General features: G+C 41.3%; 1 protein-coding gene across 1 annotated transcript in view; it reads left to right on the top strand.

The window, feature by feature from the left end:
• Positions 1–13,116, top strand: part of DSCAML1 (DS cell adhesion molecule like 1) — a 504,780-nt gene that overhangs the window by 436,070 nt on the left and 55,594 nt on the right. Inside the window, exons 12-14 of the mRNA XM_074216774.1 lie at positions 4,320–4,519; positions 6,019–6,115; positions 6,852–6,980. Of these exons, the coding sequence (XP_074072875.1) occupies positions 4,320–4,519; positions 6,019–6,115; positions 6,852–6,980 (426 nt within the window). The remainder of the gene's footprint in view (positions 1–4,319; positions 4,520–6,018; positions 6,116–6,851; positions 6,981–13,116) is intronic.

Below are 13,116 nucleotides of genomic sequence, written 5' to 3'. Positions count from 1 at the left end.
TAATACTATTGCAGGATCAGGCTGCCTATGACCACCACTAAAAAAAATTACTCCTCCACTGATTCCTCCACTGAGAACTGATAATGATAATTGACATTTATATAGTGCCTTAAGGTTTACAAAGAACTCTACATATATTATCTATTTGATTTCCACAACAACACTATGAGATAGTTGTTATTCCCATTGAATGAGGAATGAGGAAACTGAGACAGGGGCAAAAGAGTTGCCCAAGGTCAACACAGCTTCTAAGTGACAGACAGGATTTGCACTCAGGTCTTCCAAACTCTAACTGCAGTGCTGATTTAACTTTCCTTAAAGTCCTATTAAAATGTGAATCCTCTTGAGGGGAGTAGCAATAAGTCTCTAACTCTGGTTGTATGCCACAGTAATAAATGAAACTGTGAACCAAGGAAGTTCAAGAACTTCTACATACTTCTAGATTACAGATTTTTAAGATAGAGCTAAGCCCTTAGGATCTATCCAATACAATATACTCATTTTACAAATGAATCAGAGAATGACCTGCCCCAGGTTAAACAGATAATATGGTTCAGCATCCTTCAAGGGATAAGGGTCGGTGATTCAGATTCTTATGAACCAGATGGAATGGCCCTTTCCCAATTTTTGTATATGCTAGCTGATGCTTTTGTGGCTCTGTTAATCTACTATAACCCATAATCTGTATTCTTGACACTAGATTCATATTTGTTCCCACAGCCCTGGGGAAGGGGACAGAAGGCAGAGGCAGAGCCAAAGTTCTCCTGAGCAGGGGCTTTCTGCTCTAGCTTTAGCTTCTCTCTCCCTGCCAGTCTGCCTACCCGTCTGTCCTTCACGCTATGGTGCCCAGGCTATGAACCCCCTCAGGCAGGGTTCTCCTCCTGGGCTTGCTCTCTCCTGAGCATTGCTACAAGATGGGCATTCTCAGGGAAACCCACTCATCACATTGAGTCAATGCATTTGGTTTGATGCCCCTCACCTGCCCCTAGGGCCCAGCCTGCCCCTGAGTATGAAAACAGAAGGTCCCCATGTTGGCTAACTCTTCTGCTGACATGCACTGAAGAAAATTGAGGGGAGCCAGAATGGGGAGGGATGGAAGGCTGCCCTTTCTGAAGGTAAGTGAGAAGCAGCTGGATATAATTAGCTACAAATTAAATAGGGGAAAGTGGCTCCCCCATCCATATCCTACAGTATTTCTGTAGAGACTCAGAAGCAGCAATCTCTAAAGGTTTAGACGTTTTTTCTTTTGCTGTAATTTTTTTCATGGGTGACTTTTCTGAAAGAGGTTATCTAGAAGCTGTTCTAGATGGAATGATATAATCCCCTTGTTCTCCAGAAGTAATCAGGATCCCTGAAGCCACCCAACTACAATTCTAGCCCTCCCTCTCTGCCATGATACTCAATAACATATATTCCCTCCTGCCCCCTCTACCACCTGCCCTGGCAGGTTCTTGTTCCTGTAACTTGATCCTTTGCCTTATAAATCTCCCTATAGCCAGATGACTTTGAAGTGGGTCTGGGCCATATTTTAGTGATACCAGAGCTTGTAACCACTCAGTTTCTAGCTTCTCTAAAGAGCAGCATGACTTAAACATCTCCATCTTTTAAAATACTTAAACACGAGACTTTTTTTTATTGTTGTGATCACCGCCTCCTCCCTCCCATCCTCTAGTTTCCTATATTTTCCTTCCTTTTCTCCCTTTTCCCCAAAGAATCATTCTTTCCCCCACCCATGCCAATCCAGTTCCCTTCCTCTGTTCAGTGTTTTCCGCCCCTACTCTCCACCCCCCCATCCCCAACCAGAAGGAATGAAAGTAAAATGAGACAAAGGGAGAGAATAAAATCCACAGGCTTTGGATATAGAGATAGGATTGTTCCATCTTTCCTGTCAGTCTATATGCCTGCCTCCCTTTCTGTATAGTTAGTCAGACAAATCACAGACGTGACTTCCTAAGGGCAAGAGCAGCAACATCCCAGTCACAGAGCTGGCTTCCCAGTAAACATCTTCCTTGCTCTTCTCCTGGGATGCACTGTCTCATGATTAGTTAGCATTAACCTTTGATCTTCTGCCCCCTACTCACTCACTCACTTGAATCCTGACCCCCATCCCTTTAGGACTTTCAAGTCTGAGTATGATTCTTGCCACCTCTCAGTTGAAACCAACCCTCCCGGACCTAAGCCTCAGGTCTTCTCCGTGGTCCTGAACCCCGGACCCCAGTCCCTCTGATCTGCTCTCCAGGAGGACAGAAGAAACAAGTCCAGCTCCTCCCTCCACCCTCCTATTCCAAACCTCCCCTAGAACATGGAGGGCATCTGCAATGCAAAGCCTGACTTGTTGATGTAAAATCATACTCTATATTCCACCCAGGTTTATACGAGTGAATTATGCAAATCTTTGATGGAAAAATATTCCTCCTCACATCCTTGAGAGTGTAAAACCTTAGTCAATAATTCATACTCGCATGTCTCTGACTGCAGGCTTTTTCTTCATTATAACTTGCACCTAGTTATTTGTCTTTCGCATTTTATTGTATATCCTGGTGTAATGCTGCGCATTATAAAATTTATCTGCTTCATTATTTGATGATCCGGGACTGGGGAATGTGCTGAGATCCTACCACACTGGCAGAGAGACCTAACGTCTGGGTCCACTGTGGCAGAGCTGCCTCTGGTGATTTCAGGGAAGCCAAGAAGGCCTCTCTATCAAAAAACAAAAAACAAAAACACACTTGGCCCACCCACAGGCTGAGCAGCCTGAAATGCCATCATCACAGCTGACTTATGTTTAGTCTTCCCTAAAATGCAAATGTTCCAAAGACAACATTTTTAAAGCTGAGCATAAGATATCGCTAATAATGGCAATTCACATTCGAGAAGCAGCAGAGAAAAGAGACTTCAGAGTTCAGGGAGTACTGAATTCAAGCATTGCCTCTTAACCTTCCACAAATCCTGGCACAGGGAAAGTCATTTAACCTAGACAACTCTAAGAACATATTAAATTGTTTCACAAATGTTGGTCTATATGAGAGAGAGAGAGCATTCCTTACATCAATGTTATCAACCCCCCTCCCCCCCAGAAAAGGCTTACATAGATAATATTTTAAGGTTTATTAAGAACTTAATCAATTGTTTATATTTCATTTAGCTTAAGCTTTCCATACCCTAAGAAGAGGTTCTAATAGAGAAAAGGGATAGTTCGAGAAAGGGCCTGGATTCCCAAAGTTCAAACGGAGTCACAGCTAAGGGGTAGAGCTGCCCCTGGCAATGTTGTGTAAAGGATGTTCTCTGGGGATTTCTTGACTATTTGGAATGGGTTAGGTCACTTTGCCTAAAGAGGGTCAGAATAGACAAAAGGTTTTTGAAGACTACATCCTGATGAAGGAAGAGAAGTGGGATTTATATAATAGAAACATATCCTGAATCTACTACTTACTAAGTAGTAGCTATGTGATATTGTTCACATCATTAAACTTCTCTGAGCCTCAGTTTCCCCATATGTAAAATGAGAATATTGAATTTGATAAAGCCTTTATTCATCCTGAATCCTTCCTATAACCCACAAATAAACACAGACAAGTGGAGCCTTTTGGTTAGATCCCATAGGTAGAGCCCATGGATAAGGGCCCCTGATTTCTTATGAATACATAAACAGCACTCACATCCCTAGACCATTCCCACAGTAATGAATCCTGAGGAAGATATGCAAATGCAAGCAAGGTCAGAAAAGAAGGGGGTTTGTGCTACAGTCAGAGAATTCCTTGAGTCACCTGGCCTTACCCAGATTTCACTCCTGTGAAACCATACAGAGCTCATCAGTACCTTTCAACCTGCTACAATAACTTTCCTGTGGGAGCTGAGACAGAATTCCCAGGGTCCTGTGTCCTTGACCCTGGCTCTTCCAGACTAATAAGCAAGGTCGGGTTGACCAGGGAAACTAATGGGAACATATCCCAGCTACCTCACCTCAACAGATAAGTCTTCTTCCACTACATACTTGCCCCTTTTTGCTTTCTTGGGCCTGGCAAGTTTGTCAGTCAACTTAGCTGGTTATACTTGGAGAGTGAGCTTGGTTTTCATCTCATGCACATGGTACTGTTATACTAAAGGTCAGAATGGCAAGCTGAGGATGATGGAGAAGGGGGAATGCATTTCCCTGTTGTCATTTGTGAGCTATCTGAAACCCTGATCATTCAGATGAGGAGAGAACAGCTGAAGGCAAAGAAGGAAAGTCAGTCTTGCTTTCCTGCCAAGATCCCCTATCCTAGGTCCTGGAGTTGCCCCATATTTATTTCTGACTCTCCTTTTCCTTCTCTCTCCAGTACCTGCCATGATCACCTCACACCCTAACACTACCATTGCTATCAAGGGGCACACAAAAGAACTGAACTGCACTGCAAGAGGGGAACGTCCTATCATCATCCGTTGGGAGAAGGGGGACACAGTCATTGACCCAGACCGAGTCATGAGATATGCCATCACCACCAAGGACAATGGTGATGAGGTCATATCAACTCTTAAGGTAAGTAACTGTCTGCCCACCTTGGCACCCATACCCAAACTCCCAAAGTTCCCTTCAGTTAAATTCATTAACTTTTTCAAATATCTTCAGGATAGGCAGAAAGCATGTGAAGGTCTAGGCCTGTGTTCCTTTTGGGTAAATTCCTAGGGACTAATGTTATCAACTTTCAAACTTAACCCAACAGGTTTTTCTTCAGAATTATTTTCCAGAGAGACCTTGACTGAATTGGCATTGGAGAGATGGAAGGGGGTGGAAAGGGGGAAAGATGAGGAATTATCCCACTAATCTCCCTGACCTAGAAAGGGTAAAGCAACCTATTTGCCCAGCTTCCATCTCTCCAATGTGAAACTTCTCAATAGAGTGAAAGATTGCCATTCAGTGGGAGGTCACATTAAAGCAAATCGGCAAGAAAACTAGCACAGAAGCATGCTGACTATAGACCTAGAAACTAGGACTATGTCATGACCTGCTTGGAAGAACTAGTTTCCTCCATCTCTCAGTCTTTCCATCACAGTGAAGTTATATGACAAAGTCACCTGGCCTTCACTCCTTTTCCCTGCAGTACAGTTGCTTAAATTTGGCAGTGATTGGGTTCCCTCATCCAAGATAACCTTGACTACTGACATGAAAATTGGAGCCTTCTCAATCCAGTACAAGCAATAGATTCTACCCACACCCCACCTTCCTCTCTGTCCCTGGAATCAGTCTAAGTTGTTTTCTCAGATTTTGAAACCTCTTTATTCTCAGAATATCACATCTCCTTTCCTGGAGGCCTCTGTTGACAGCATTTTTAGAATTCCATGGCATTTCCCCGAGTACTTAGAATGCTATAGCCTAACTCCATGCTTGGAACACCACAGGTCTCTCTATAATTAGAACTATCAGACCCTCCCTGTTTTCACTCCAAAAACTTCCTTTTCCTAGGAGGCCCTCCAGCATCCTCATGACTAATCTGTCTACTGCTTTTTGTCATTTCCACTATCTATAGGTCTCTGGAGCCCTGTTCTCTTAGTGACACAGCTCTAGTGTCCCCCACTCTTGGATTAAAAATGGCATTTCTTCTTGGGTAGAAAATCGCATTTCCTGACCCCTTTCCCTATGTTCATTTTTATGTCTCCAGCTTATTAGGATCATAGGCTCACAGTCTTAGAGGCAGAAGAGACTTTATAGGTTATCTGGTCCACATCCTTCTCATTACAGATGAGGAAATGGAAATATAAAGGATCTTAGTGATTTACCCAGTCACACAGCTGGTGTGGAGAGAATATTATCTAAAGTCAGCTGATTCAAATCTATCACTCTTTCCACTCTCCCAGACTTGTTTGGGAGCAAGTAATGGGAAATAGAATCAGTCTGCCATATCCATGGATCTGAGGTGACATGAGGAGGAAACATAGGGGGAAAAAAAACATGAAGTCCCCACCCCACCCCAGAAACTGTACTTTTCTGAAGTGCCTTGCTTGTTTGCCTTCCTCCTCCTTGCCCTGTCATTATCAAAGCTGAAGCCGGCTGACCGTGGGGACTCTGTGTTCTTCAGTTGCCATGCCATCAACTCCTATGGGGAAGATCGGGGTCTGATCCAACTCACTGTGCAAGGTATCCTCTCTACCTTCCCAGCCCTCAACCTCAGCAAGGGCAATCCCTTATACTAGCTCAAAGTGGGAAAGGGTGGGCACCAGACATAGATAGGGGGAGTGGAATGTAAGGGAATCATAAAGGCATTTGATGAATATCCTTTTTTATTGATCCTCTGAGGGTGGGGGGTCAGAGGTACACATCAACTCCAGGCTAGTTTGGCAAAAGTTGATGATGAATCTAGTCTAAACTATACCCACTGGCCCATTTCAAAAATGTATAAATAGGACTGAATGGAACTAGAACCTTCCTGTTGCCTCTTTGGAAGACAAAGATAAAAAGGGAATATAAAGCTAGTAAAAGATAGGTCCTTTGGATGGATCTCTTCTTGGCAGTACCCAGAGGATATTATCCATTGGAGAAGAATCTTGATTCTGGAGATCTCTAGGAAACTTAACCCAAGCCTTCCCCAAAATCGAGGAGAAAATGAGAATGAGGTCACAAGTGGAATTTTAAATCAATTCTCAGGCTACAATGACTAGATCCCTCACTCAGACCCCTGCAAAAGACTGAAGTCCAAACTGACCAAACTAGGGATGTCCAATCCCTCCCCAGGGCAGGAGAGTTAAAGAGGGTCAAAAAGAGTGAGAGTGAGAGAAAAGCATCATATTAAATAAAAGGGTGAGGGTGAGAGGAAAGTATCATACTAATGACACTGTCTTTCCTTCTACTTTTTCCCTACACGCAAAAATCCCAGAGCCCCCAGACCCTCCTGAGCTAGAGATCCGGGAAGTAAAGGCCCGAAGCATGAACCTGCGCTGGACTCAAAGATTTGATGGGAACAGCATCATCACGGGCTTTGACATTGAATATAAAAACAAATCTGGTAAGTACCTGCCAGCTCTGTGTGTGTGTGTGTGTGTGTGTGTGTGTGTGTGTGTGTGTGTGTGTGTATAGATGTGTGTATGTGTGTGTGTGTGTTGGTGGGGCTAGGTGACTGAGGGATGGGAATTTCCCTCTCTTGACATCCATCTGGAATGAGTGCCAATAAAACAAATCCCAAGATTCCTGTTGCTTTATACACATTATAGGTAGGGCTATCACTATTCCAAATCAAAGGAAGATTGGGAAAAGTATTGTTCTTTTAAAATTATTTCTGGGTTTGGTGACCTGAATGAGGAAAGGGGGACTTCAGTTTCATTCAGTGAGTTTTTTAACTCAACTTTGTGGCAGATAGACAAGTCTCCTTTGTTTGACCCTGAAGACAAAGTCAAATCGAACTGTCTGATTAGTAGGCAATTTGCCTGCTCCCTTTGGGTGAGTTCCCCCCTTTAGCCAGATGAGTCATAAAGCTGTCTGGCTAGCCTGAAGTCCTTTTGGAAGGGAGGAGAATAAAGGATTGGTGAAATCCTGAAAAAGACGTCAATGTTTACTGGAAAGACTGGAGTGGGACATGGAGAGAGAGAACATGGAACCAAAAATAGAGGAAGAGTCCAAGACCTGTTGAACTCTGACCCATCAGTATTTTATTCCCTTCTGGGAACATTTTAGGAAAGATATTGATGACAATGAGTATATTCAGAGGAGTATGACCAGGATGGTGAGGGATCAGCGGATCATAGATTGAGAACTGGAAAGAACCCCAAGTAAGGAAACTTTCCCAGTGACACAACAGTTAGCAAGTCACCTGAGGTGGGATTTGAACACAGGTTCCACCCACTCCACTCCACTGTTTCTAAAGGAACATTGGAAGCCAACCAATACAATACTCAGTTAAAGGATATGGGCATATTAGGTTGGAGAAAAGGATAAAATAGTAAAATCATATAAAATCATAAAGATAGAAGGTAGGAAGAAAGGGAATTTCAGGTGAGGATGAACAAAGCTTCAAAGCTAAGAAATCTTGATACATGCTCAAGATGAAGCAAACCAGATGATGAGAGATGAGCTCAAAAAGTGAGATGGGGTCAGATGGAATGTCTTAAATGTCATACTAAGGGATTTGGACATTTTCATTAGGCATTTGGGAGTCATTAAATGTTTTGAAGAACGCAATGATACCATCAGCATGTTGTATAAGGAAAACTTATTTGGCCATACTGTACAGGATAGATAGGAGGAGGAGAAATTGGAGACCAGTTGTAAGATGCTTGAAATATTCTAGGTACAAGATAAAAAACCTTACTAGAGTTGTAGCAAGAAAACTGGAAAGAAGTGTATTTGTGCTTGGTGAGGTTGGGAACAATCCAAGGTAGGCAGGACAGGGATATGAGATCTAGACTGACATTTCCATATGGCAATGCACTTTCAGTCTCCTCTCCATGCTGATTTGAGGTGGCAGGATCTTCACTCACATTTGGGCACTCTTATCCAGGGGATACCTAGGCTGTCACAAGACATTTTCTCCCCTTTGCTCAATAAAACACCTCATGCCTTCTACTACCATGATTGTTTTCCTACTACCTGTGACCAAGTCTGTGGAGGCTCCTTGAGGCATGACTCAGTTGGGTTGAGAAGAGATCACCCCTGAGACTCTAGAAAGAATCATGAATGAGAGGAAGATGGTGAAGATGATGGCAGTTTAATTCAGTTCCATTTCATTCAAGTTGATTAATGTTCATTAGAAGTTTATTGTGGGGGCGGCTAGGTGGCACAGTGGATAGAGCACTGGTCCTGAAGTCAGGAGTACCTGAGTTCAAATCCGACCTCAGACACTTAATAATTACCTAGTTGTGTGGCCTTGGGCAAGCCACTTAACCCCATTTGCCTTGCAAAAACCTTTAAAAGAACTTCATTGGGAATGAACTGTTTATACCCCTTTGACCTCAAGATTCCAGTGCTGGGGAGAAGGTCCAATACAGAAAAAATATATATCCCATACAGAATCGCACTCAAAGCAGGCCTATGATATATATTGAAATATTTAAACAATTTTTTATTTTATTTTATTTTCATTTCCAAGTTCTCTCTCCCACCCCTTCTTCCCCAGGCTAGAAAAGGGTAAAAAAACCAAAAGCAATTTCTATAGTAGTAAACAACCAGAAACAAAGTAAAGATCGATCCATTAGGGAATGGCTAAAAAAACTGTTTTATATAAATATAATAGAATATTATTGTATCATGAGACATGAAAAATATGAGAAATTCAGAAATTCAGGAAAGACATTTGAACTAATACAGAATGATATTGATGTATGTTTAAATGAGCTAGTGGATGTAGACAGAATAATGGAAATCTGGACAAGTCACTTAATCTCTGATTGCCTCACTTTCTTCATCTGTAAAATGAGGATAATAATAGTACCTACATCACAAGGTTCATATGAGGACTAAATGAGATTGTGTGTGTGTGTGTGTGTGTGTGTGTTGTGTGTGTTTAGTTGTGTAAACCTTAAAAAAATTCTATTTTTTTAATGAATAGCAGGTAAAATAATACACACTGGAAATGAAAAGAATGATCAAATAAAGCAGAATGCTATGTAATTATAATGATTTTTCTTAGAAAAAAAAAAGATCAGAAATATACTTCCCGGGCAGCTAGGTGGTGTAGTGGATAAAGCACCGGCCCTGGAGTCAGGAGTACCTGGGTTCAAATGTGGTCTCAGACACTTAATAATTACCTAGCTGTGTGGCTTTGGGCAAGCCACTTAACCCCTATTTGCCTTGCAAAAACCTTTAAAAAAAAAAAAAGAAATATACTTCCCTTCTTTGGTTATAGGGACTTTTTGATTGGTCTGTTGTCAAATGAGTTTGGATAGTTCTTTTGATTCTCTTAATGTTTTTTCTTTGTTTCAAGGGAAGGTGCTAAGGTGGGTAGGGGTATATTTAGAAATGATTATGACAATGTTGGGCCTGGAGTCAGGAGGACTTATCTTCTTGATTTCAAGTCTGATCTCAGACACTTACTAGATGTGTGACCCTGCATAAGTCACTTGACTCTGTTTGCCTCAGTTTTCTCATCTGTAAAATGAATTGAAGAAAGAAATGGAAAGTATCGTTCCAATATCTTTGCCAAAACAAACTCAAATGGTATCATGAAAAGTCAGACACAACTGAAATGACTGAATGGCAATAAAAATGATAGAGAAACAAGAAATATCAAGCAAATGGCATATTTTAATGAAAGAATATCATACTCAGAGGCAGTTTAAGTCCTAGCACCAACACTTACTAGCTGTGCCACTACAGGAAAATTGATCAATGTCTCTGAGTCTCATTTTCCTCATCTATTAAATGAGCCAATCATATTCACATTACCTACCTTATAGGATTATCATAAGGAAAATGTTTTATAAACTGTCAGGTACTAAATAAATTTCAATTACTACACTGTGCTAGGGAAGAGAGAAGAATAAGACAGGAAACAAGCGGATAATGCTTGGTAAAACTGAAAATACTGTGAAAATGTGAGTTAATGCTGTTCAGACCTTCTGCCTTCAAGAAGCTTCCCCTTGGATAGTTTTTTAGGCAAAGATCCCATTTTCATATGAAATTTTGCCTTCAAGGATATCAACAATGTCAACCTCGTAATTCCTTTTCTCATTTCTCACTTCATTTAATCTCTGACAATTTTTCTAACCATCCTAGTTCTTCCCAATCACTGTCCCCTGCCATGAGTTACCATGATATTGCAATATCCTTGTTTTCCTGCTACGTATTTGACCACTACTCTTTAGTAACCATTTTTGGGTTATCTCTGACCTACTAACCATGATCATCAACTAAGAAACATTTCTCACTTCTAATAGGAAACCTCTTGTTCTGGTCCTCTTTTCTATCTATGTTCTCTCTTTTTAGTGATCTTAGAAGTTCATTTGGGTCCAATTATCATCTCTACACAGATTATTCTCAGATCTTTATGTCCAACACTAATCTCTCTCCTGGCAATATCTGAAACTCCGCAGTTCAGAAATGAAATTTATCTCCCACCTCCAAAACCTGCCTCTTCTCCAATCTTCCCTGTTACTTTTTAGAGCTCTACCATCCTTTCAGTCACACATGTTTAGAACTTCTGAGTTATCTTAGAACATTCCCTCTCCCTTGTCCTCCCATAAATGAATCAGGTGTTTAGTCTTGTCACTTTTACATCCAGAGCATCTCTTATATCCCATTTATGACCATTACAGTACAAAGCCTTGCCATCACTTCCCTAGACTGTGCGACAGATTCCTAATTGCTCTCCCAGGTTCCAGTCTTTCCCCTTTTGAGTCTATCTTCTACACATCTGTCAGAATAATCTTAATGCAGAGTTATGGTCATGTCACTCCACCCACCTCAGAAATCTTTATTGGCCCCTTACTAACTCTAGCTTAATGTACAAATTCATGAACGTAGCATCTAAAGGCTTCCAAAGTTGGTTTTCAACTTTTCATTCTAGACTTCATATTTTTCCCCATGTACTCTGCATATTCCAACCAAACAGGACCATTAGCTACTTTCTTAACTTGGGATGTACCCACAGCATCACAGGATCACTGCACTGGAAATTATTCCAAAGACTGATTCCTCTACACTGTACCCGAACAAAAGCACCTCCTATAGCCATCCAATAAGCAAACTTTTGCTGGAAGATATTCAGTGGGTAGGAAACCCATTATCATCAAATGGAGTCCATTTCATTTGGAGATTTTTTCTGATTATTAAGATGTTTTTCCTTATATCAGTCCTAACTTTGTCTCTTTTTAATTTTTTTCCATTGATCTCACTGTTAATTTAGGTCAACTAGAACAAATTGAATTCCTTTTCCATGTGATAGTCCTTAGAGACAACTATTATGTTTTCCCTAGTCTTCTTTTCTCCAGGTTAAACATTTCTACTTTCTTTAATTGATATGCATTCACCTGACATGATCTCAAGGCCATTCACCATCCTAATTGTATTTTCCAGGATGCTCTCCAGTTTATCAGAACCCTTTGCTAAATTGTGATATCCAGAACTGAACACAGTACTCTAGATGTGATCTATGTAGGACAATGTATAGGGTAACCATCTTGCCATTATGCCTAATGATAATGTCTCCTTAATGCAGCCTCAGACTGCAATAATTTTCTTAGATGTCATATAGCATAAGTGAATTTTTTTGAGACTGGATCTCCCTATATCTCCCTATATCACCTATATCACCCAGGTTAGAAGTACAATGGGCACTCAAGATGCCCAGTTCTACTACTGATTGGCATGGAAGCACTGATCTGCCCTTTTCCAACCTGGGCCACTTTTCCCCTCCTTGAGCAATGTAGTGACCCCCCAATCCCCAGGGCTTTCCATGATAGTGCCAGATTTGGTGCAGACTTTCAATAGCTTAGCCTACTACAAGTCAGAACTCCCATGTTCATTCAATCCACAGCCTCAGTCTCCCCAGCAACAGGAATTAGAGGTATATCACCACAACTGCTGATTCTGATGAATTGTACTAAGACCGATATATCTTTTTCAGATGAACTGTGACCTATTTATGCATAAAGTTGATTTTACAATGTTTTGTCTTTGAGTTTTTTCACCAAAACAGCTCCCAGAAAAATAGTTTATCTAAAATCTATTTAAAACCCCATCATCTACTTCTTTCTCACTACTGCATCTCATTTATTCATTTTATCTTCCTTCAAGGTACCACTTCTTCCTGGAGACCCTTTCTGATCTCCCCAGTTGTCACTACTTTGTTCCTCCTTGCTTATCTGGATACATGTTGGGTTTGACCTCAGAAGGAAAAAAACTCCTTGAAGGCAGGCACCATTTCATTGTTGTCTTCATATCTACAATACCTTTATAAGCAGTTTTTTTTAATATTCTTTTTTTTTTGCAAGGCAAATGGGGTTAAGTGGCTTGCCCAAGGCCACACAGCGTCCAAGACTGGATTTGAACCCAGGTACTCCTGACTCCAGGGCCAGTGCTTCATCCACTGCGCCACCTAGCCGCCCCTTTTTTAAATATTCTAATGTTCAAGGAGGGAGGGGAGGAGACTAGACCTGTGATCTCATTGGAGTAAGAACTCCCAGAGTGAAAACTCTCTCCACCAGTATCTT

The sequence above is a fragment of the Macrotis lagotis genome, chromosome 1 (genome assembly GCF_037893015.1).
Source record: "Macrotis lagotis isolate mMagLag1 chromosome 1, bilby.v1.9.chrom.fasta, whole genome shotgun sequence".
Classification (NCBI taxonomy): domain Eukaryota; kingdom Metazoa; phylum Chordata; class Mammalia; order Peramelemorphia; family Peramelidae; genus Macrotis; species Macrotis lagotis.
Note: the sequence above shows the minus strand (reverse complement) of the source record. Positions and strands in the feature narration are given on the sequence as shown.